Source organism: Rhinopithecus roxellana, chromosome 8, assembly GCF_007565055.1.
Source record: "Rhinopithecus roxellana isolate Shanxi Qingling chromosome 8, ASM756505v1, whole genome shotgun sequence".
Classification (NCBI taxonomy): Eukaryota; Metazoa; Chordata; class Mammalia; order Primates; family Cercopithecidae; genus Rhinopithecus; species Rhinopithecus roxellana.
The window spans coordinates 129347914-129374790 of NC_044556.1; the positions used below are offsets into that span (position 1 = coordinate 129347914).

General features: G+C 39.2%; 1 protein-coding gene across 1 annotated transcript in view; it reads left to right on the top strand.

Moving 5' to 3' along the window:
• AXDND1 (axonemal dynein light chain domain containing 1) overlaps positions 1 to 26877 on the top strand; it is a 161920-nt gene that overhangs the window by 19812 nt on the left and 115231 nt on the right. The window contains exons 8-11 of the mRNA XM_030936362.1: positions 228 to 349; positions 9152 to 9292; positions 10355 to 10459; positions 21006 to 21126. Coding sequence (XP_030792222.1) covers positions 228 to 349; positions 9152 to 9292; positions 10355 to 10459; positions 21006 to 21126 — 489 coding nt within the window. The remainder of the gene's footprint in view (positions 1 to 227; positions 350 to 9151; positions 9293 to 10354; positions 10460 to 21005; positions 21127 to 26877) is intronic.

The following is a 26877-nucleotide window of genomic DNA, read 5'->3' on the forward strand; positions in this document are numbered from 1 at the left end:
TGGCCTCCCAAAGTGTTGGGATTACAGGTGTGAGCCACTGCGCCTAGGCAGACCAACTTTTAAAAATCAAATATCACTTTTGTATGTATATATATAAATGAAAATGTAAGTGAAATAAATTAATCAACATGTTTCTAAAACTTATTTACATTTAGGGTGTTAACTTCCTAAAACGTTTTTTACTAAGACTGTAGTAAGTACTGATTATGTTACTTACCTTCTGACAGATGCACAAACTACTACATATGTTGAAGAAAGAACAGACCATTTACAACACGATATTTCATGAACTTATCCGACAAGTCAGTGTGGACTGTGCAGACAGAGGAGAACTTCTGTCTAAAGTCAGGTTAGTGCTATTATTGGAATGGTCTAGTTTCCTTTTGATTTTTATATTAGATTTGTCTTTATATCTACTTTTGAGAATGCCACAAAAGTGCACTTCTCTATTCTACTGATCATAAGTAATCTAATTGCATTTTTTTCTTTTTCTTTTTTTGTTAATATATGGAAAGGGCCTATAGCTTTCATTTTATTTTAGCCATATTATCTTGGGTGAGATACAGTGAAACCTGATGCAGATCAAGAGAAATAACCCAGAAAGAGTTTTATAGTTTTGTTATACTCACAGCTCCCTAGGGAGAAGCAGCATGCCATACAGGGCCATTCAGGGAAGACACGAAGTCAGTCATGAGGTAAAGAGAGGGAGGGAACCTGTAGGGAGGCACCTCTATTGTGGTTTCCTTGGGAAGGAATAGGTGAGGCAGGTTAAGTAGGCTTAGGATTGGATTGTTTGGATAATGTCACTGGGCACTTCATCATAGGGGTTGTCCCTGGTTGTTTGGTACCTGGCCTTGGGGCAATAAGAGAATTTTTGAAGGATATTTTTGCTGGATATAGACAATTTTTAAATTTAGTACTTTAAATATGTTGTTGCCCTACTCTCTTCTTATTTGCATTGTTTCCAATGAGAAATCTGCTGCCATCCTTGTCTTTATTCCTCCAAATGTAATGTGTCTTTTTCCTGGAGCTGAGTTTAGGATTTTTTTCTTTCTTTTTTTCCTTCTTTTTTTTTTGAGACAGAGTCTCGCTCTGTCACCCAGGCTGGAGTGCAATGGCGCGATCTCGGCTCACTGCAACCTCTGCCTCCAGGGTTCAAGCGATTCTCCTGCCTCAGCCTCCTGAGTAGCTGGGACTACAGGTGCCTGCCACCATGCCTGGCTAATTTTGTATTTTAGTAGAGACGGGGTTTCACCATGTTGGTCAGGCTGGTCTCAAACTCCTGACCTTGTGATCTGCCCGCCTTGGCCTCCCAAAGTGCTGGGATTACAGGCGTGAGCCACCAAGCCTGGCCTTAGGATTTTTTCTTTACTGTTGCTTTTGAGCAATTTCACTATGCTATGCCTTGGTGTAGTTTTTTTTACGTTTCTTGTGCTTGGTGCTTATTAAGCATTTTGATCTGTGGCTTTATAGTTTTCATCAAATATGAAAAATTTTTGGCTATTTCTTTAAGTGTTTTTTTTGTCCCTCCACCCCTTTTGAGGGAATTTGCTTACACGTGTATTAGGCCACTAGTACTGAAGTTGTCCCACAGATCACTAATGTTGTACACATTTTTGCTCTTTTCTATTTGTGTTCATTTTGGATAGTTTCTATTGCTATACCTTCAAGTTCATTAATCTTTTTTTCCCATAATATCTAATCTGCTTTTAATCCTATCTAATTATTATTACTATTATTATTTTTGACGTAGAGTCTTGCTCTGTTACCCAGGCTGGAGTGCACTGGCATGATCTTGGCTCATTACAACCTCGACCTCCTGGGCTCAAGTGATCCTCCTACCTCAGCCTCCTAAGTAGCTAGGGCTATAAGTGTGTGCCACCACACCCAGCTGATTTTTTTTGTATTTTTTTGTAGAGACAGGATCTCACTTTAATCCTATCTAGTGTATATTTTCATCTCAGACATTTTTGCTTTCATCTCTAGAAGGTCAATTTGGGTCTTTTAAATATCTTCCATGTCTCTACTTAACTTTTTGAACATACAGAATGTAGTTAGATAACTTTTAGTGGTTTTGTCTGTTAATTCTAACATCTATTTTGGTCTGGGTCAGTTTTGATTCATTGATTTTTCTCCTCATAGGCGTGTTTTCCTGCTTCTTTACATGTTTAGTAATTGTCTTAGTCTGCCTTGTGCTGCTCTAGCAGAATATCACAGACAGGGGGTAATTTATAATGAGCAGAAATTTATTGGCTCACAGTTTGGGAAGCTGGGAAGTGCAATATATGAAGGTGCCAGCATCTGGTGAGAACCTTCTTGTGGTAATCGTAATATGACAGAAAGTGAGAGGGTGAGAGAGAGAGAAAGAGGGAGTGAGTCCACTCATGCGATAATGAACCCACTCCTACAATAATGGCATTAGTTCATTTATCAGGGCAGAGGTCCACCTCTTAATACTGTTATAACAACAATTAAATTTCAACACCAGTTATGAGGGGACAAACATTTAAACCTAGCAGTAATTTTGATTGGATGGCAGACATGAATTATGCCTTATTCGGATCTGTATACTTTTGTATTCATACAAATATTCCTTAGCTTTGTTGTGGGACACAATTAAGTTATTTTTAAAAAATTTGATCCTGGGCCGGGCGTGGTGGCTCAAGCCTGTAATCCCAGCACTTTGGGAGGCCGAGACGGGCAGATCACGAGGTCAGGAGATTGAGACCATCCTGGCTAACACGGTGAAACCCCGTCTCTACTAAAAAATACAAAAAACTAGCCGGGTGAGGTGGCGGGCGCCTGTAGTCCCAGCTACTCGGGAGGCTGAGGCAGGAGAATGGCATAAACCCAGGAGGCAGAGCTTGCAGTGAGCGGAGATCTGGCCACTGCACTCCAGTCTGGGCAACAAAGCGAGACTCCGTCTCAAAAAAAAAAATTTGATCCTGTTAGGTCTTTAGGTGGGACAAGAGCAGTGCCCAGTTTAGGGCTAATTATTTCTGGATACCAAGGCAAAACTTTTCTGTGTACCATATCCAATGTCCCATGAATCGTAAGTTTTCAGTCTGGTTAGTTGGAACTGGTACTACTTCTATGCGAGTTCCAGCACTCTTACCTCTGATCCTTTTGGGTAGTTCTTTCCTTGGTCTTGGGTAGTTTTCTCATATTTATGCTCTGATCAGTGCTTAGCTGAACACTTGAGGGAGATCTTCTGCATATCCTGTGTAACTGTTCTCTCTGCTACTCTGCCCTCTGAACTCCAGCTGCTTTCATCTCTAGACTGTTAGCTCTGTCTCCTTAACTCAGAGAGTCAACTGGGGTCTTCCTGGATTCCCTCTCTGTGTGCTATGGCCTGGAAAACTCTCCCAAGGCATTGGGCTGGCATAATTGTAGGGTTTGCTTTATTTCTGGTCTCTCAGGGATCACTTACTTTCATTGCCTGATATCCAATGTCTTAAAAATTGTTTCATATTCTTTGTCCTTGTTTTGTTGTTGTTACTTCAGGTAGGAAAGTAAATTTAGTTCCTCTGGATTTCTTTTTATATTTCCTGTACCTATATCTATACCATAATTCTCTATATAGATTAATATCTTTCAGAAGTTTTGGGAAATTATCAGTGATGATCTTTGACTTGTGTCTGTACTGCATTCTGTCTTCTCTTTCTGGAGCTTTGATTAGATATATCCTAGATACTCTCATTCTATTTTCTTTGTCTCTTAATCTCTTTTTCATAGTTTCCCTCTTGTCTGTGTCCTACATTTTGGGTAATTTGTTCTAGGACATTACTACCTTCTTTAGGTGTGTCTATTCTGCTATAACCCATCTATTATTCACTCAACAATTATATTTTTCCTCTAAGAGTTTTTTTGTTTTGTTTTGTTTTGGTTTGTTTGAGATAGGATCTCGCTGTGGCCCAGGCTGCAGTGCAGTGGCACAATCTTGGCTCACTGCAACTTCTGACTCTTGGGTTCAAGTAATTCTTGTGCCATAGTCTCCCAAGTAGCTGGGACTACAGGCACATGCCACCATGCCCGGCTATTTTTTTTTTTTTTTTTTTGTATTTTTAGTAGAGAAAGGGTTTGCCATATTGGCCAGGCTAGTCTCGAACTCCTGGCCTCAAGCGATCCGCCCATCTGAGCCTCCCAGAGTGCTGGGATTACAAGCGTGAGCCACTGTGCCTGGCCTCCCTTAAGAGTTCTATTGGTTTGTTTCCACATCTGAATCATTGTATATAATAATTTTATTGCTTATTCATTTTTAGATTCTTTTTCTTTTTTTTTTTTTTTGAGATGGGGTTTCACTCTTGTCACTCAGGCTAGAGTGCAATGGCACGATCTCAGCTCACTGCAAGCTCCACCTCCACATTCAAGTGATTCTCCCACCTCAGCCTCCTGAGTAGCTGGGATTACAGGCATGCTACACCACGCCTGGCTAATTTTGCATTTGTAGTAGAGATGGGGTTTCCCTATGTTGGCCAGGCTGGTCTCGAACTCCTAATTTCAGGTGATCTGCCCACCTCAGCCCCCCAAACTGCTGGGATTATAGGTGTGAGCCCACTGTGCCCAGCCCATTTTTAGATTCTATCTTTTATTTCTCAAACATTTCATGCATAGTCTTATAAAATCTGCTATTGGTTGTTTCTTCTGAGTCTCATTCATGGTGGTTTATTTACATTAGTATTTTGCAGCCTTTGCTTGTGGAGCTAATATTTCACTGACCTTGGCCATAGGATCCTCAGGGCATGAATCCAGGATGCTTTCTGGAAAAGAAGATTTGCATGTGCTCCCTTCTGGAATCTGGGATTCATGCAGTAGTCCTACACTTGCCCATGCCTCCCACTTTGAAGTGAGCCTGACTTAGTCTCTGGTTCTCAGTGTTGGTATTTTCCTGGGGACCACCCTGACCTTAGGTTTGCTTACTGCTCACAACTCCCACTCCATTTCTAACTTACTATTTTTTGTTTGTTCTTGTTTTTCATCCCTAGAATCTTCTGTTTCTTTCCGCAAACTCAGTAATGCTTTGAAAAGTGTGTTCTTTTATGGATCTAGTTGGATTGTAATGGGTATTTAGTTCCTATGTTGTCAGGAGGGGGAAATCCTAAAGACGATGTTTTTTAAATGGATACTTTCCAATATATGAGCTGCATCTTGAGGTGATAAACTCTCTGTCACTTTCAGCCTTTTAGCAAGGGCTGGATAATTCTTTCTGTCAATGGACGAAAGATTAAATGACTAGTCCAGCTCAGACATATTACAAATCTAGGACCTCAGGCTTATGGTATAACACCTAGATCAGTTTTTTTTTTTTTTTTTTTTAAGACAGTCTTGCTCTGTCACCCAGGCTGGAGTGCAGTGGTGCGATCTCTGCTCACTGCAACCTCTGCCTCCCAGGCTCAAGTGATTCTTGTGTCTCAGCCACCCAAGTAGCTGGGATTATAGGCATGTGCCACCATGCCATGCTAATTTTTGTATTTTTGGTAGAGACAAGGTTTTGCCATGTTGGCTAGGCTGGTCTTGAACTCCTGGCCTCAAGTGATCTGCTTGCCTCAGCCTCCCAGAGTGCTGAGGTTACAGGTGTGAACCATCACGCCTGGCCTATATCACTGTTAATATAAATGAATACTATTCAGTTATGGTATTTATAATTTATCATCTGTGATCACTTCCAAATATTTTGTTTGGTTTTGTTTGGAAGCAAAAGAAATGACTTCTTTGTATTAAAGATTTTTGTTTATGTTTAAATAGTTGATGTCATTTTACATGTTGTCAATTTGAAAAAAGTGGTTTTATTCATGAATTTAACTATTCATAAGACTGTCACTATATGTAAGTCATGCTGTTAGATGTAAAAATACAAATATGTAAGAAATGGTTTCTAGTCTCATAGAACTTATATCTAGAAGAAGGAATAAAACAAGTTTTTATTTTTGTTTTACATCTCACATATGATATACCAGATAATTAGGGCTTTGGTTACAATTCTCTATAATTGTTCACTCACTTGTATGGCATGGCAGGAAAACAGCCTAGATTCCTGTTTTTTCTTTTTTCTTTTTTAATGGAGCCACAAGCATTCTGCTTCTGTGCTTTTTGTTTTTTATTTATTTTTTGAGATGGAGTTTTGATCTTGTTGCCCAGGCTGGAGCGCAATGGCGCGATCTTGGCTCCCTGCAACATCTGCCTCCCAGGTTCAAGTGATTCTCCTGTCTCAGCCTTCCGAGTAGCTGGGATTACGGGCATGCACCACCACACCCAGCTAATTTTGTATTTTTAGTAGAGACGGGGTTTATCCATCTTGGTCAGGCTGGTTTCGAACTCCCTACCTCAGGTGATCCACCCGCCTCGGGCCCCCAAAGTGCTGGGATTACAGGCGTAAGCCACTGCAACCCGCCTTCTTCTTCTTTTTTTTTTTTTTTTTTTAAATATATTGTTCGTCTCACAAAACTTTTGGAATGTCTGTTTACTATTTTATTCTCTAACATTATTTTCTTTCTTGCATATTTTCTGTCTTTTTTTCCTTTCCTTCTGCATGATACCTTGCTTCTCTTATTTTATTTCAATAGTTTTTGGAGAACAGATAGTTTTTGGTTACACGGAAAAGTTCTTCAATGATGATTTCTGAGAGTTTTGGTGTACTCGTGATATGGTTGGCTGTGTCCCCAACCAAATCTCATCATGAATTGTAGTTGCCATAATCCCCATATGTCATGGGAGGGACTGGGTTGAGATGGTTGAGTCATGAGAGCTGTTTCCCTCATTCTGTTCTTGTGATAGTGAATTGGTCCTCATGAGATCTGATGATTTTATTTATTTATTTATTTATTTTTGAGATGGAGTCTCACTCTGTTGCTCAGGCTGAAGTGCAATGGTGCAATCTCAGCTTACTGCCACCTCCGGCTCCTGGGTTCAAGGGATTCTCCTGCCTTAGCCTCCCAAGTAGCTGGAATTAAAGGTATGCACTACCATTCCCAGCTCATTTTTTATAGTTTTAGTAGAGACAGGGTTTCACCATTTGGCCAGGCTAGTCTCAAACTCCTGACCTCAGGTGATTGGCCTGTCTCGGCTTCCCAAAGTGCTGGGATTACAGGCATGAGTCATTGTGCCTGGCCAGAGATCTAATGGTTTTATAAAGGGCTTCTCCCTTTGCTGGGCTTTCATTCTTCTCCTTCCTACTGCCGTGTGAAGAAGGACATGTTTGCTTTCCCTTCTGCCATGACTGTAAGTTTCCTGAGGCCTCCCCAGCTCTGTGGAACTGTGAGTCAATTAAATCTCTTTCCTTTATAAATTACCCAGTCTCAGGTATATCCTTATAGCAGTGTGAGAATGGACTAATACAACCCATCACCTGCTGAGCAGTGTACACTGTACTCATTATGTAGTCTTTATTCCTCATCCCCCTCCTAATCTTCCCCCTCAGTCCCCAGAGTCCATTATATCATTCTTATGCCTTGGCATCCTCATAGCTTAGCTCCTATTTATAAGTGAGAACATACGATATTTGGTTTTCCATTCCTGAGTTACTTCACTTGAAATAATGGTCTCGAACTCCATCCAAGTTGCTGCAAATGCCTTTATTTCATTTCATCTTATAGCTAAGTAGTATACCATAGTGTGTATATACCACATTTTCTTTAACCAGTCATTGCTTGATGGGCATTTAAGTTGGCTCCATATTTTTGCAATTGCAAATTGTGCTACTATAAACATGCATGTGCATGTGTTTTTTTCATATAATGACTTATTTTCCTGTGGGTAGATACCCAGTATTGGGATTGCTAGATTGAATGGTAGTTCTACTCTTAGTTCTTTGAAGAATCTCCATACCGTTTTCCATGGTGGTTGTACTAGTTTACATTCCCACCAGCAGTGTAAAGTGTTCTCTTTTCACCACATTTATTTTTGATTTTTTAAATTATGGCCATTCTTGCAATGGTAGGGTGATATTTCACTGTAGTTTTAAATTGCATTTTCCTGATAATTAGTGATGAGAATTTTTTCATGTTTGTTAGCTGTTTGTATATCTTCTTTTGAGGATTGTCTATTAATGTCCTTTGCCCACATTTTGGTGAAATTATTTGTTTTTTTCTTGCTGATTTGTTGGAGTTCGTCATAGATTCTGGGTACTAGTCCTTTGCCAGATGCATAGTTTATGAATATTTTCTCTCTCTCTGTGGGTTGTCTGTTTACCTTGCTGATTATTTCTTTTGCTGTGCAGAAGCTCTTTAGTTTAATTAGGTCCCATCTATTTATTTTTGTTTTTGTTGCATTTGCTTTTGGGTTCTTGGACATGAATTCTTTGCCTACGCCAATGTCTAGAAGAGTTTTTCTGGTGTTATCTTCTAGAATTTTTATGGTTTCAGGTCTTTAAGTCTTTGATCCATCTTGAGTTGACTTTTGTATAGGGTGAGAGATGAGAATCCAGTTTCATTCTTCTACATATGGCTTGCCAGTTATCCCAGCAACATTTGTTGAAAAGGGTGTCCTTTCCACACATTATGTTTTTGTATGCTCTGTTGCAGATCAGTTGGTTGTAAGTATCTGACTTTATTTGTGGATTCTCTAGTCTGTTCCATTGGTCTATGTGCCTATTTTTATAACCATACCTTGCTGTTTTGGTAACTATAACCTTGTAGTATAGTTTGAAGTCAGGTAATGTGATGTTTCCAGATTTGTTCTTTTTGCTTAGTATTTCTTTGGCTTTGTGGGCTCTTTTTTGGTTACATATGAATTTTAGGATTTTTTTTTCACAGTTCTGTGGAGAATGATGATGGTATTTTTGACAGGAATTGCATGGAATCTGTAGATTGAGTTTGGCAGTATGGTCATTTTCACAATATTGATTCTACCCATCCATGAACATGGGGTGTGTTTCCATTTGTTTGTGTCACATGCAATGTTTTTTTCAACAGTGTTTTGTAGTTTTCCTTGTAGAGATCTTTCATCTCCTTGGTTAAGTATATTCCTAAGTCTTTTCTTTTTTTTTTTTTTTTTTGCAGCTGTTGTAAAAGGGCTTGATTTCTTGATTTGATTCTCAGCTTGGTTTTCTTGGTGTATAGCAGTGCTACTGATTTGTGTACATTGATTTTGTAACCTGAGAATTTACTGAATTCATTTATCAGACCTAGGAGCTTGTTGGTTGTTTTTCATGCAGAGAGAGGTATGTGCAAATGCTTGACCAGACTGCCCGGCAGATGATTGATTTCTACAAAGACTTGGTAACTCAGCGAGTGATGGACCAGCGCATTTTAGAAGAATTGTATAATTTCAAGCATGTTATTGAAGAATTGACCAGGTAAAAACTGTGATTATCTTAAACACAAAACAAAAGTCAATGTCATGTCTCTAAAGGGAGTAAAAAATATTTAGGGAAAGTGGAATGGTTAAAGGCCAAGGTTCTTCTGTTTCCTTTTCATGTTTAGCAAGAGAACAAAAATAACTAGATGTCATTGTAGATATAGATATAGATAAATGGGTTATGCAAGTTCACATAAAAATGGAGATTCTGTATATATTTGACATGGAAAAGACTTGCTCTTTCTTCTGAAATATAGATGTTGCTGGGCATGGTGGCTCACACCTATAATCCCAGCACTTCAGGAGGCTGAGGTGGAGGATCACTTGAGGTCAGGAGTTTGAGACCAGCCTGGCCAACATAGTAAAACCCCATCTCTACCAAAAGTACAAATAATTAGCTGAGCGTGGTGGCACATGCCTGTAATCCCAACTACTGGGAAGGTTGAGGCAGGAGAATCACTTGAACCCGGGAGGTGGAGGTTGTAGTGAGCCGAGATCATGCCACTGCACTCTAGCCTGGGTGGCAGAGTGAGACTCTGTCTCAGAAAACAAAAATAAAATAAAATAAAATAAATACAGATGTTTACCTTAATCAGATTTATAGAACAGTGCTGTAATTATGGATGTTAACATTATGGATGTTAACATCGCAAATAGAGTAAGTATCATATAGCCATCAAAGTTAGTGATCATCTAACTTCTAACCTTGAAGCAAGATGGTTAGTGGTGAGAATAAAGAAGATAGGATAGTCGTATCAGAAAGTGGGGTAGACCAGCACGGAGGCCTTGCATGTCAGCATCTGCCTCCCTCCATTCTAAAGGATCTCCCCTACATCTTCTTTCTGCCTGTTTCCTGCCAGCCTGATTCCATTTCCAAACCTGGCAAGATTCCATCTAGAATGTACACTCAATTTCTTGATTTGGTTTATAAGGTGGAAAAACTGGGAAGGGAGGTACACATGATAACTGAGAAGATACCTGAGTAGAAATCTGATTTTCTTGGTAGAAACTTTTTGGAAGTCTCCAAATATGAATTAAAAATTTCTTTGCTTTATTTCAGGGAACTGTGTCTAGTTCGGGCACATGATGTAAAATTAACAAAGGAAACAGAAAAGGCTCACAAGGATTTGGCACAAGCTCTTTTAGATGCGGAAAAGAATGCCAAGTGAGTTGCTTAGAGTTTGTGTAGCATATATAGGGGAAAGGGAAGAAGCTTATATAACTTCTGAAATAATATATATGATACTAATTTTTTGAATTCTAAAAGCACATATAGATAGCTTACTTTATCTGAATTTAGTTGATTTCTCATTCTGGGTGGAAAGAAGGTAAAACATGATTTTTTCTCTTGGAGATATACTGTTGCTTTCAGCATTAATCAATTTTGTTGAGTCAGGATTGCAGGCTGTTACTTTTTGGTTTTCTACAAGAAAGTGTAAAGAGGCAGTGTGCATAGATAGCATAGATTCTGGAACCATGCTATTTGCTGTGTGACCTTGGGGAAGTCACTTAACTTTTCTGGGCCTTAGTTTGCCCATATGTAAAACTGGGATAATAATATTACCTACCTCATAGGGTTATTACAAATATTAAAGGAAGTAATATAAGTAAAGCACTTAGAATGGTGCTTGGCATATAGTCAGTGCTGTGACAATATGAAATATTCTTATTCTGGTAGCTTGTAATGAAATTTTATGTCATGAAATATTTCAAACATTCAGAAAAAGGAAGCATTATAGTGAGTACTCATTTACCTTTCATGAATTACCAAATGTCAGCCATTATGTCATACTTGCTTTACACCTCATTTTTAGGGAACAAAATTTTATAAAAATATTTGGAGATTTAGGCCAGGCATGGTGGTTCATGCCTGTAATCCCAGCACTTTAGGAGACTGAGGTGGGTGGATCACCTGAGGTTGGGAGTTTGAGACTAGCCTGGCCAACATGGCGAAACCCCATCTCTACTAAAAATACAAAAATTACCTGGGTGTGGAGATGCTTGCCTGTAATCCTAGCTACTTGGAAAGCTGAGGCATGAGAATCGCTTGAACCCGGGAGGCAGAGGTTGCAGTGAGCTGAGTTTGTGCCACTGCACTCCAGCCTGGGTGACAGAGCAAGATTCTGTCTCAAAAAGAAAAAAAGAAAAAAAAAAAAGAAAAAAGAAAAATATTTGGAGATTTAAAAAAATGCATCTATATCTATGTCTATATCTCTATATTTCTCCATTCTGCTTATTCCCTCCCTAGAGTTAATCACTAATCTATAGTTGGTATGTAACTTTCCTATCCATGTTTTTATATTTTACTATAATACATAGTTACATATAAAAAAAATATGTGGCCGGCACAGTGGTTCACACCTGTAATCTCAGCATTTTGGGAGGCTGAGGTGGGCGGATCACGAGGTCAGGGGATCGAGACCATCCTGGCTAACATGGTGAAACCCTGTCTCTACTAAAAATACAAAAAATTAGCTAGAGTGGTGGTGGCACCTGTAGTCCCAGCTACTTGGGAGCTGAGGCAGGAGAATTGCTTGAACCCAGGAGGCGGAGGCTGCAGTAAGCTGAGATTGCACCACTGCATTCCAGCCTGGATGACAGAGCAGGACTCCATCTCAAAAAGAAAAATTTTTTTTTTTGCTTTTACTAACTAAATACTATTCTTTTGAGATCTTCTCATTATGATGCATATAGAACAAATTAATTTTTACTGCACTGTAATATTAGCTATATGACTAAATTATAATTTATGCATTAAATATCTAATTTATGTATCAATTATTCAGAATGGATTTTTCCATTTGCCTGGTAGATTTTTCTCCATCCCTTTATTTTGAACATATGGGTGTCATTGTATGTGAGATGAGTCTCTTGAAGACAGCATACCAATGGGTCTTGTTTCTTTATCCAGCCTGCAACGCTATGCCTTTTAATCAGGACATTTAGTCCATTTACATTTAAGGTAAACCAGTAAAGATATATATAGATTTGATCCTGTCATCATGTTAGCTGGTTATAATGTAGACTTGTTTGTGTGGTTGCTTCATAGTGTCACTGATCTGTGTACTTATGTGTGTTTTTTTTTTTTTGAGACGGAGTCTCGCTCTGTCTCCCAGACTGGAGTGCAGTGGCCGGATCTCAGCTCACTGCAAGCTCTGCCTCCCAGGTTCACGCCATTCTCCTGCCTCAGCCTCCCGAGTAGCTGGGACTACAGGCGCCCGCCACCACGCCTGGCTCGTTTTTTTTTTGTATTTTTTAGTAGAGACGGGGTTTCACCGTGTTAGCCAGGATGGTCTTGATCTCCTGACCTCGTGATCCGCCCGTCTCGGCCTCCCAAAGTGCTAGGATTACAGGCTTGAGCCACCGCACCCGGCCACTTATGTGTGTTTTAATAGCGGCTGGTAATGGTCTTTCCTTTCCATATTTAGTGCTTCCTTCAGGAGCTCTTTTAAGGCAGATCTGGTGGGAATGAATTTTCTCAGCACTTGCTTGTCTATAAAGGATCTTATTTCTCCTTTACTTATGAAGCTTAATTTAGACATATATAAAATTCTGGGTTGGGATTTCTTTTTTTAAGAATGTTGAATATTGACTTCCAGTCTCTTCTAGTTTGTAGGGTTTCTGCTGAGAGGTCCACTGTTAGTCTGATGGGCTTCCTTTTGGAGGTGACCTGACTTTTCTTTCTAGATGCCTTTAACATTTTTTCTTTTATTTCAACTTTTGAGAATCTGATGATTATGTGCCTTGAGAATGATCTTCTTGTAAAGTATTGTATTTTGGTTTTCTGCATTTTTTGAATTTGAATGTTGGTCTCTCTGGTTAGGTTGGGGAAGTCCTCATGGATAATACCCTAAAGTATCTTCTCCAAGTTGCTTACACTCACCTTATCTCTTTCAGGGACATCAATGAGTCATTTTGGTCTCTTTACATAATCCCACATTTCTTCAAGGTTTTGTTCATTCCTTTTCATTCTTTTGTTTCTATTCTTGTCTGACTCTCTTATTTCAGAAAACCAGTCTTCAAGTTCTGAGATTCTTTCTTCAACTTGGTTTATTCTGCTATTAATACTTGTAATTGCATTATGAAGTTCTTGTAGTACATTTTTTCAGCTCTATCAGGTCAGTTACAGTCTTTTCTATACTGGCTATTTTGTCTGTCATTTATCATTTTATTGTGATTCATAGCTTCCTTGAAGGAAGGGGAGAGAACACTGTTCTCTGAGCTTAGTTTTACTTTTGGGGGAGTGTTGCCACTAAGGGCAGGGCACTGGTGGGGGTGGGACTGGCTGGGTGTCTGCCCACCAAGGCTCTGACTGTAATGGATCAAAACCTTGTGGCAGGGGCTATGGGGAGGGTGTGGAAGGGCAGAATGCACTACTGTCACATCAGTGGCAGGGCAGGGTGCATGCACACATGCATGCTGGTGAGGCAGGGAAAGCAAAACCTGCCTGCACACACATGGGCCAGCAGAGTGCTGTGGGGTGTTGCCATGGGCCTGGGGGAAGCTGCAGTATTGGGAGGGAGCAGGCAGGCTGGTGCTATGGGTCTTGTTTCTGTGTACATGTACTCACATGTGTATGTATAGTTAAAACCAAAATTGTACTGTATGCACTATTCTACAATCAGTATTTTTTCAGTTAAGAATGTCAACCTGGCCGGGCGCAGTGGCTCAAGCCTGTAATCCCAGCACTTTGGGAGGCCGAGACGGGCGGATCACTGAGGTCAGGAAATCGAGTCCATCCTGGCTAACACGGTGAAACCCCGTCTCTACTAAAAAATACAAAAAACTAGCCGGGTGAGGTGGCGGGCGCCTGTAGTCCCAGCTACGTGGGAGGCTGAGGCAGGAGAATGGCGTGAACCCAGGAGGCGGAGCTTGCAGTGAGCTGAGATCCGGCCACTGCACTCCAGCCTGGGCGACAGAGCGAGACTCCGTCTCAAAAAAAAAAAAAAAAAAAGAATGTCAACCTATTTCAGGCCATAGTCACCAAAACAGCATGGTACTGGTATAAAAATAGGCATGTAGACCAGTGGAACAGAATAGAGAATCCCGAAATAAACCCAAATACTTATAGCCAATTGATCTTCAACAAAGCAAACAAAAACATAAAGTGGGGAAAGGACACCCTTTTCAATAAATGGTGCTGGGATCATTGGCTAGACACATGTAGGAGAATGAAACTGGATCCTCATATCTCACCTTATACAAAAATCAATTCAAGATGGATTAAGGACTTAAACCTAAGACCTATACTAAAAAATTATAGAAGATAACATTGGAAAAATCCTTCTAGACATTGGCTTAGGCAAGGATTTCATGACCAAGAACCCAAAAGCAAATGCAATAAAAGCAAAGATAAATATCTGGGACCTAATTAAACTAAAGAGTGTTTGCACAGCAAAAGGAACAGTCAGCAGAGTAAACAGACAACCCACAGAGTGGGATAAAATCTTTACAATCTATACATCTGACAAAGGACTAATATCCAGAATCTACAATGAACTCAAACAAATCGGTAAGAAAAAAACAAACAATCCCATCAAAAAGTGGGCAAAGGACACGAATAGACAGTTCTCAAAAGAAGATATACAAATCGGCAACAGACATATGAAAAAATGCTCAACATCACTACTGATCAGGGAAATGCAAATCAAAACCACAATGCAATACCTACCTTACTCCTGCAAGAATGGCCATAATCAAAAAATCAAAATCAGATGTTGCCATGGATGCGGTGATTGGGAAACACTCTACACTGCTGGTGGGAATGTAAACTAATACAGCCTCTATGGAAAACAGTGCAGAGGTTCCTTAAAGAACCAAAAGTAGAACTACCATTTGATCCAGCAATTCCACTACTGGGTATCTACCCAGAGGAAAAGAAGTCATTATTCAAAAAAGATACTTGCACACGCATGTTCATAGCAGCACAATTCACAATTGCAAAATCGTAGCACCAACCCAAATGCCCATCAATCAACGAGTGTATACAAAAAACTGTGCGCTCTCTCTCTCTCTCTATATATATGTATATGATGGAATACTACTCAGTCATAAAAAGGAATGAATTAATGGTATTTGCAGTAACCTGGATGAGACTGGAGATCATTATTCTAAGTGAAGTAACTCAGGAATGGAAAACCAAACATTGTATGTTCTCACTGATACATGGGAGTTAAGCTATGAGGATGCAAAGGCATAAGAATAATACACTTTGGGGACTTCAGGGAAAGAGTAGGAGGGGGATGAGGGATAAAAGACCACAAATATGGTGCAGTGTATACTACTTGGGTGATGGGTGCACCAAAATCTCACAAATCACCACTAAAGAACTTACGTATGTAACCAGATGTCACCTGTACCCCAATAACTTATGGAAAAATAAAATAAAATAAAAATTAGGAAATAAATAAGTAAATAATAAAAATAAAAAAAGAGAAGACACAGAAACAAATGATAAAAAGAATGTTTATGGCCAGGCGCGGTGACTCACACCTGTAATCTCAGCACTTCGGGAGGCCAAGGCAGGTGGATCACCTGAGGTCGGGAGTTCGAGACCAGCCTGACCAACATGGAGAAACACTTTCTCTACTAAAAATACAAAATTAGCCGCGTGTGGTGCCACATGCCTGTAATCCCAGCTACTTGGGAGGCTGAGGTAGGAGAATCGCTTGAACCTGGGAGGCAGAGGTTGTGGCGAGCTGAGATTGCACCATTGCACTCCAGCCTGGGCAACAAAAGCAAAACTCTGTCTCAAAAAAAAAAAAGAAGAATGTCTGCCTATTTCAGTAAATTTTTACTTCATAGATTAGCTAGATATTAAAATTTTCCCAAGTTTTTCCAAAATATATTTCACAGTTGGGTAGCCAAACCAGTATCTAATCTAAGAACACACATTACATCTTTTTTTATGTCTCTGTTAATACAGCCTATTCCTGTGCTTTCTAAAAAACTGTTTGAAGAGTGAATTTTTTAAATGTCAAGAAAAACCAAAAGTGCCCAAAATCGAAATTCAAAAATATATTTTTACTTTTATTCTATTTTATTCTTTATTAGTATAATATGATTTGGCTGTGTCCCCACCCAAATCTCATCTTAAATATTAGCTCCCATAATTCCCACATGTTGTGGGAGGGACCTGGTGGGAAATAATTGAATCGTGGGAGTGGTTTCCCTGTACTGTTCTTGTGGTAGTGATTAAGTCTCAAGAGACCTGATTGTTTAATAAGGGGAAAACCCTTTTGCTTGGCTTCCATTCTCTCTTTGCCTGCCCCTATGTAAGACATGCCTTTCACCTTCCACCATGATTGTGAGGCTTCCCCAGCCACATGGAACTGTGAGTCCATTAAGCCTCTTTTCCTTTATAAATTATTCAGTCTTGGGGCTGGGTGAGGTGGCTCACGCCTGTAATCCCAGCACTTTGGGAGGCTGAGGCAGGCAGATCAGGAGGTCAAGAGATAGAGACCATCCTGGCCAATGTGGTGAAACCCCATCTCTACTAAAAATACAAAAATTAACTGGGCGTGGTGGTGTGCACCTGTAGTCCCAGCTACTCAAGAGGCTGAATCAGGAGAATGGCTAGAACCTGGGAGGCGGAGGTTGCAGTGAGCCAACATCATGCCACTGCACTCCAGCCTGGCGACAGAGCAAGACTCTTGTCTCAAAAAAAAAAAAAAAAAAAAAAAAAAATTACCCAGTATACACAGTATTGGGTATGTCTTTATCAGCAGCATGAAAATGGACTAATACATAACATGAGATACTTTATTCAATTTTTGCCTATTCTATATACTACTTTTTTCTGTATTATAACTTTTTTATTTTTCAAGGTGACTTCTATACTTAGTCTTCTATCCTTATACCTTCAATCCTACTTTCCACCCTCATTATAAGCTGATGATCTTGCTTTCTAAAAAGTAGAAGCAAACAGAAGAGAACTTAAGCCGTCACCCCCACATCTGTCCACCCACCTGGCATCTGTGCTTATATATTCTATTTTCCTTTTTGTTAACTATGGTCTGCTCCTTTCTAAGGCCAATCTCTTGTTTGTATACTTTCATATACCCTGTTACTTACTTGAGAAACTTTCAGCAAACGTTCCTTCTCTTTTTTACATCATTAATTTTTCCCTCTCTAGCTGATTAATCCCATCAGTATGCAAATATGCTATAATTACTCCCATCTTAAAAAACACAAACAAAAATGTCCCAGGTTTCTTAGAACTACACATTCCCTTCCTGCTATGGTCCTTTTTCTCTGCTCTCCTTACAGGAAATCTCTACAAAAAGTTGTCATACTAATTGTCTTCGTTGTTTCTTCTCTTGCCATTATCACTTGTGTCTCATCCCTACCATGGCACTAAATGGCACTTGACAAAGTCACCTCTGACCTTCATATTGCTAAATCCAATGGTCAATTCTCATTTCACTTGCCTTACTAGCAGCATTTGTCACAATGGACCAGTTAATCTTACTTGAAACAGTGTCTTTCAGTATATGGTCAACTGTTAAACAATGTAGGGGTTAGAGACACCAAAACCCACAGTCAAAAACCTACGTATAAATTTTGATGCCTCCAAAACTTAACCATTAGTAGTCTATGGTTGGCTGGAAACCTTACCGATAAACAGTCAATTTACACATATTTTGCATGTTATATATATATTATATAATATATTCTCACAATAAAGTAAGCTAGAGAAAAGAAAATACTAAGAAAATCATAAGAAAAAAATACATTTATAGTACTGTACTGTATTTATTGATACTGTACATTTACATCATCTGTTTACGAGACGAACTGTCTGTCTAAAATGGTGGGCAACCACAACTGCAGACCTGAATCTATAGTACATATCAAGTGTTTAATTTTTCTTGTGACATCATGATTCTTCTCTGCTTCTTGGGAGTACTTTCAGCATCACCACTGACACTTTGTATAGGTACCATGGTGTTATTCAAGGTTTATGTTACTGTACTAAACATGATGAAAATTACAGGAAAACTGGGAGAGATCACTTTTTACTACAATACACAATTGACTGGAGGGACAAAGTACTCATGCAGTGATGATTACATTACATGGTATTTTATTTTTTGAGACAGAGTCTCGCTCTGTTGCCCAGGCTGGAGTGCAGTGGTGCAATCTTGGCTCACTGCAGCCTCTGCCTCCCGAGTTCAAGCGATATTGCTGCCTCAGCCTCCAGAGTAGCTGGGATTACAGGCATGTGCCACCACATCTGACCTCATGTGATCCACCTGCCTCAGCCTCCCAAAGTGCTGGGATTACAGGCATGAGCCACCGCCCCCAGCCTACATGGTGTTTTAAGTGGATACTTGAGCTCACTGCAATAGCAGCAGAAGGTGGCTACAAAAGTATTACAGTAATACAGTACGTACTATAGTTAATTTTATGCAACTATGATATAATACTGTTTACATTACTCTTGACTATGGATGTGCCATGTGTGGTCTGTAAGCGTTTGTGTAAGTTTTGATAAATTTTAACTTTTTATAATAAATTAGTATACATTTTATGGTAGTAAATGATAAAATAGACCAGTATCTACATGTATTTTATCTATTCATGACATTGCTAACTTTTCTTCATTTTTTGATGTTTCTAGGCTATGTTCATCTGTGAGCTTTTGGTCTTTTTTTTTTTTTTTTTCTTTTTTTGAGATAGAGTCTCTCTCTGTTGCCCAGGCTGGAGTGCAGTGGCATAATCTCGGCTCACTGCAACCTCCACCTCCTGGGTTCAAGCAATTCTCCTGCCTCAGCCTCCTGAGTAACTGGGAGTATAGGCATCCGTCACCACGCCCAGCTAATTTTTGTATTTTTAGTAGAGATGAGGTTCCACCATATTGGCCAGGCTGGTCTCGAGCTCCCACCTCGGATGATCCCCCTGCCTCGGCCTTCCAAAGTGCTGTGATTATAGGTGTGAGCCCCCACACCTGGCTTAGCTTTTTCAAGTTGTCACAAATCTCCAAAAAATGTTCAAATATGTTTATTGAACAAAATCCTTGCATCCCCAGGATAAGTCCCACTTAATCATGGTGTATTATCTTTTTGATATGTTGTTGGATTTGCTTTGCTAGTATTTTGTTGGGATTTTTGCATCTATGTTCATCCATGATATTGGCTTATAGTTTTCTTTTTTGTTGTTGTGTCTTTGTCTGGTTTTGATATCAAAATAATGTTGGCCTTGCAGAATCAGTTAAGAAGAATTCCCTCCTCTTCAATTTTTTGGAATCATTTGAGAAGAATTGGTGTTTATTCTTTCTAAGTTGTGTACAATTCAGCAGTAAAGCCATTTGGTCTTGGGCTTTGCTTTGTTGGGAGACTGTTTTTTAAATTATACTTTAAGTTCTGGGATACATGTGCAGAACATGCAGGTTTGTTAAATAGCTATACTTCCCTCTTAGCACTGTGTTTGCATTATCCCATAGGCCTTGTGCTTCATTTGTTTCAAGACATACATGTGCCTTGGTGATTTACTGCACTCATTAATCCATCATCTAGGTTTCAAGTCCTGCATGTATTGCAGGATCTGGCCAGCAGTCCGCAATGCGCAGGGGCTCTTTGTTCCCAGGCGGATTGGCAGGTCTGGAAATAATAGACACACAGATAGTGAAAGCTGGGTCCAGGGGGGTCACCGCCTTCTAGTCCCCCAGTGCCGCCAATGCACTGGATATACAAGCATTTATTATTAAGTTTAGTGAGGGCGGGGATAGGTTAATGAGGGATTTAGGGTCATTTGATTATGAGGTGAGAGGGTCACATGGGGATGAAGTAAGTCTTTAACATAACATCTGTATGCAGAAGTACAGTATACAGGGGTAAAAATTTACAATATAGTGTGTGCCTCAGTAATTTCTAACAGAGCCTTAAAACAGAAACACAGTCTTTCCATAACTTATGATTAGCAAGATATTAATCAGCAGTCACAGTTACAGCAAAAGCTGGTTACAAACAATCCATAGAAACAGGACATGAAACTAGACAACTGGTTAGACCAGAAATTCTCAGAAGGGAGTATGCCTTAACCCTAAAGAGATCTAGAAGAGGCCATGGCAAGATGAGGGTGTTTGTAGCCCTATCTTATCCATATGGACAGGTGCCCCCCTATGCGTCCATTTATAGGCTCTCCACGAGGGTCACATTCCATTCCCAAAACTATGAACATCTGCTCTTCTGGGATAGGAATCTTGGTACTGTGAAACCTCCCTGACTGCACGTCCATTCATAGGCTCTCTGCGGGGGGAAGCACATCATGCACCGTTGGCTCATTCTGGCAGTCCAACCTGGCATTGTCTTTACACAATCCTGCATGCAATTTTGTATTTACAATAATCAGGAGCATTTCATCTTTTATTCCATAGCAATAGTTTCAGGGGGTCTCCCTACACGCTTGGATTAGGTATTTGTCATAATGTTCTCCCTCCCTTTGCCTCCCAACCCCCAACAGGCCCGATATGTGATGTTCCCCTTCCCGTGTCCATGTGTTTACACTGTTCAACTCCCACTTATGAATGAAAACATGCGGTATTTGGTTTTCTGTTCTTGTGTTAGTTTGCTGAAAATGATGGTTTCCAGCTTCATCCATGTCCCTGCAAAGGACATGAACTCATCCTTTTTTATGGCTGCATAGTATTATATATGTGTCTATATTGTTAGTACAAATTAAATGAAGCTGTTTCTTAATTGTTTTTATAGAATGGTAGAAGAATATCATGACTTATATACATTACAAAGAGAAAGGATGGAGAATGATATGAAACAGTTAATGGCAGAAAGAGATATCTGGAGCTCAGCCACATATGAATTGGCCCTAAAGGTTAGTTCATCTGGATTCACAACTCACACTTCTTTTTTGACTAAAGATACATTCTACAGTTTTAAAATTTGTTTTTGTTTTTGTTTTTTTAAACAGAGTCTTACTCACTCTGTTGCCTAGGCTGGAGTGCAGTGGTGTGATCGTGGCTCACTGCAACCTCTGCCTCTTGGATTCAAGCAGTACTCCCTCCTCAGCCTCCTGAGTAGCTGGAATTACAGGAATGAGCTACCATGCCTGGCCCGTTTTGCTGTTTTCAATAATCTAGACAAAGACTCAAAAAAATGAGGATGTATATTTATTGATGTATAATGTAACTTTTGTGGGCTTTGAAAAGGAAAAGTTGATTTCTTCTTTTTATTCTTGCATTTGTTGGGTACCTAGCTATTACACAATTAAGGGGTCTTTTTTTTTTTTTTTTTTAAGGCCAGAATCTATGAAATATGAACAAGTGTTCTTTTTCTGTTGTTTGGGAACATGTTTAAAAATTTCAACTTCAGGCCGGGCGTGGTGGCTCAAGCCTGTAATCCCAGCACTTTGGGAGGCCGAGACGGGCGGATCACGAGGTCAGGAGATCGAGACCATCCTGGCTAACACGGTGAAACCCCATCCCTACTAAAAATACAAAAAACTAGCCGGGCGAGGTGGCGGGCGCCTGTAGTCCCAGCTACTCGGGAGGCTGAGGCAGGAGAATGGCGTGAACCCGGGAGGCGGAGCTTGCAGTGAGCTGAGATCCGGCCACCGCACTCCAGCCTGGGTGACAGAGCAAGACTCCGTCTAAAAAAAAAAAAAAAAAAAAAAATTTCAACTTCAATTTATACTAATAATAAAGTAGGAAAGGAGGTTCTTCTTTTCATACAAGATGACCATATTTGGATCACTGGATATCACACTCTGATTCTTTTTTTTAAAAAAAAAAACAAAAAAACCAAACAGGGTCTCACTCTGTTGCCCAGGCTGGAGTGTAGTGGTAAGTGGTGCAATCACAACTCACTGTAGCCTCAACCTCCTGGGCTCAAGCAATTCTCCCACCTCAGCCTCTTGAGTAGCTGGGACTACAGGTGTGCACCACCACTCCTGGCTAATTTTTAATTTTTTGTAGAGATGGGATTTCTCTGTGTTGCCCTGGCTAGTCTTGAACTCCTAGGCTTAAATCATCCTCCTGCCTCAACCTCTCAAAGTGCTGGGATTACATGCATGAGCCACTGTGCCTGATTCTGTTATTTGGTACACAAGATGACAAATGAATTCAAATATGGTACTCTGTGGGCCATTATAGTAATACTTTAGGGAAATAACAGTCACATGATATTTCTAAAATGTTTACTTGTTGGTTGCCTATTCTGACAACTGGGACTTCTAGGTACAGTAAATTTTGATCCTCAAAAGATTAAAAAATGAGTTTAGTTAAATTGGTTCACTGGTCTACTGGTGGCAGGTCACAGGGTTCTCCATGGAGATATACTGCATTAATGCATTAATACATCTGATCGGAGCTCTGTATTAAGCCTGCCATATGTAGTAGTTTGTCAGTTATTTGGAAGAAAATGTAGAACGCATCTCTGTCAAGTGTCCTAAAGCTGGAGAGAAAGCTAATACACTAGATGGTGTAATCAAGACTTGTTTATTTAGGAAAGTTCATTTGCTTACTAGAGGTAATTATTAGAAATCTAGATCATTACTGGGGACATGCTAGAGGCATTTCCATTCAAGAGAGGAGAAAGCATTTCTGCTGTCACCGGAGGCCCTAATTCAGTAATAACATGCAAATAAAATCGAGAGATATAACTACTTATAGGAAGCAGCAAAATCTCTTTAAAAGAGTTTTTCCCACTGATTTCTTTAGCAAAAATTCCCAGTACATTGTTGAATAGAAGTGGTAAAAGTGAATATTCCTGTTCTCAGTCTTACGGGGAAGACATTCTGCTTTCACCATTAAGTACAACATTTACTGTAGGCTTTCATACATACCCTTTATTGGGTTGTGGAAGTTCCCTTCAATTTTTCATTTGTTTAGAGTTTAATCATAAATAGGTGGTGTATTTAGTCAAAGATATTTTCTGTGTCAATTGAGATTACTACATCTTGATTTCCTTTTACTTTATTAACATATTACATTGTTTTTAACACTTTTATTGAAGTACAATTGATATACAGAAAAAACAAATCCACACATGTTTACTATATTCAGTTTGACACTGAACATTTACATACACTCATGATACCCTCATGACAATCAAGGTAATAAACATATCCACATTAACTGTTTATATTTATTTTATTAATTAATTAATTTTAAATTTTATTTTAGATTCAGGGGTACATGTGCAGGATAGCTACATGGATATACTGTGTAAATCATAAGGTTTGGGCTTCCAGTGAGCCCATCACCCAAATAGTGAACATTGTATCCAATATGTAAATAGTCAACTGTTGGTCCTTTCCTACCCTCCCCACTTTTGGAGTCACCAGTGTCTATTATTTTCATCCTGTGTCCATGTTTACCCATTGTTTAGTTCCCACTTACTAGTGAGAACATGCAGTATTTGATTTTCTGTTTCTGAGTTTTTTCACTTAAGATAATGGCCTCCAGCTCCATCCATGTTCTGCAAAGTACATCGTTTCATTCTCTTTTATGGCTGCATAATATTCCATGGTATATACCACATTTTCTTTATCCAGTTAATCATTGAAGGACACTTTTGTTGATTCCATGATTTTGCTATTATAAATAGTGCTGGAATAAACATGTAAGTGCAGGTGTCTTTTTGATTAAATGATTTCTTTTCCTTTGGGTATATAACCACTAGTGGGATTGTTGGGTCAAATGGTAGTTTCATATTTAGTTCTTTGAGAAATCTCCATACTGTTTTCCATAGGGTTGAACTAATTTACATCCCCACCATCAGTATATAAACGCTCCCTTTTCTCTGCATCCTCACCAACATCTGTTTTTATTTTTTACTTTTTAATAATGGCCATTCTGACTGGTGTGAGATGGTATCTCATTATGGTCAAAATCACTATTATTTCCTGATAATGCAATTATCTACCCAGCAAAGTTAAATTTAAATATTATTTGAATTAATTAGCCTTTAATAATGTTGCGAATATAAGATAAATATATAATTTTTTAACAAACATTGGGCAAATAATGCAATTTTCTACCCAGAAAAAAATAAATTTAAACATTATTTGAATTATTTAGCCTTTAATAAGGTTGATGAATACAAGATAAATACAAAAAAACCCAACATGTTACCTATATACCAATAATAAGCATTAGAAATGCAAAGAGGGAATAAATTTTATAAAAGGGATAAGACCTATATCTTGAAAATGCTAAAACCATACTAAAGACCTTGAAAACTAAAAGGAGAGCTGTACAGCATATCACTGGTTGAGAACGATAATCAATAGATGTCAATTCTCTCCAAATTAATCTTTAAATTTGATATAATTCCACTGAAAATCTCAATAACAATTTTATTTTTAGGAATTGGCAAGTTGATTATAAAACCCATTTGGAAGAATCTGAATATGAGAATAATAGAACATTTTAAAAGAAGGTTAATAAAAATAACTTGTACTTTTAGACATCAGAATGTATTATAAAGTCAAAGTAACTGAGAAAATGTGTTACTTGTGTTAGAATAGATAAATACAACAGAACAGAATAGAAAGGTCAGAAATAGACTCACCTAAATATGGGATATTCAAATTGGGTTGGCACAATTGATTATTCAATTGTTAAAAAATTTAGATCTCGGCTGGGCGTGATGGCCAATGTCTATAATCCCAGCACTTTGGGAGGCCAAGGCAAGTGAATCACTTGAAGTCAGGAGCTCGAGACCAGCCTGGCCAACATGGTGGAACCCAGTCTCTACCAAAAATACAAAAGTTCACTGGGCATGTTGGCGGGTGCCTGTAATCCCATCTACTCAGGAGGCTGAGGCACGAGAATCACTTGAACCTGGGAGGTGGAGGTTGCAGTGAGCCGAGGTCACACCATTGCACTCCAGCCTGGGCAACAGTGAGACTTCATCTCAAAAAACAAAACAAAACAAATTTAGATCCCTACCTCATTAAAAAGATACCTAAAAAGTAAATCCCAGAAGGGAATAATTAAATGTTAAAAACAATGTAATTATAAACAGAAGAAATTACATGAGAATTTTCAAAAAAATAGTAGCTTTAGTGACATATAATTCACCCAATTAAAGTGTAAAATTATATGTTTTTTAGCATGTTCACAGAACTGTGAAACCATCACCACAACCAATCTGAAAACTTCTTCATCACCCTCAAAAGAAACTCCGTACATTTTAGCAGTCGCTTCTCATTACCCGCAACCCATTCAACTTACGTAATCATTAATGTACTTTCTTTCCTATCCAGGGTACATCTTAGAATTTAATGCATTCATATAATTTGTAAAGATCACATATGTGTACTTAGGATAGACATCGTCTAAAATATTTGTCTTTTCTTTATGGTAGATACATTCGATTTACCCTTTTCTAGCTATTTTAGAATGTGCAATAGATTGTTGAAAACTGTAGTCAGTCTACCTATCTAACACTAGGACTTATTTCTTCTGTTAAATCGTATACTTGTACGCATTAATCAACCTCTCTTTATCTTCTCTCTCTCCTACCCTTCCTGGCCTCTGGTAACCATGACTCTACTCTCTATCTTCATGTGATTCACTCTTTTAGCTCCCACATGTGGGTACTTGCAATATTTGTCTTTCTGTGATATGGCTTATTTCACTTAACAAAATGACCTCAGTTTCATCCATGTGGCTGCAAATGATAGGATTTTATTCTTTTTCAGTGGCTGAATAATATTGCATTGGGTTTATATACTGTGTTTTCTTTATTCGTTCATTTGTTGGTGGGCACTTAGGTTGATTTCATATATTGGGTATTGTGAATAGTGCTGGTATCTTTTGATATATTGATTTTCTTTCTTTGGGATATGTACCCAGTAGTGGAATTAATTGCTGGATTATATGGTAGTTCTAGTTTTAGTTTTTTGAGGAATCTCCATAATGTTCTCCACAGTGGCTATACTAATTTACATTCCCACCAACAGTGTACAAGTGGAGACAAAAGTGACTACATGTTGAATGCTAATGTGCCATGTTGACTTCTGATTAGCCCCAGTCAAGTGATGCCTCCTGATTTCTATTTACTTTTCTCAGTGTAAGAACAAAACAATCTTGATGTTATCACACAAATTATAAGGCCGTGATGCTTACAGTATTCTTGCCTGTTCTGGAGGGTTGCTTTCATGTTGCACAAAACAAGCATACCCTTTCTTTATGATATATAAGCCTTGGCCGGGCGCGGTGGCTCAAGCCTGTAATCCCAGCACTTTGGGAGGCCGAGACGGGCGGATCACGAGGTCAGGAGATCGAGATCATCCTGGCGAACACGGTGAAACCCCGTCTCTACTAAAAAATACAAAAAACTAGCCGGGTGAGGTGGCAGGCGCCTGTAGTCCCAGCCACTCGGGAGGCTGAGGCAGGAGAATGGCGTGAACCTGGGAGGCAGAGCTTGCAGTGAGCTGAGATCCGGCCACTGCACTCCAGCCTGGGCGACAGAGCGAGACTCCATCTCAAAAAAATAAATAAATAAAAGATATATAAGCCTTGAGCCTGGGGAGTAACAGTGCAGAGATCTACCTGTCTTGTGGCTCCCCAAGACCATGCTTCTGTTAGTTTCCCCAATAAAACACCCTTTACCCACC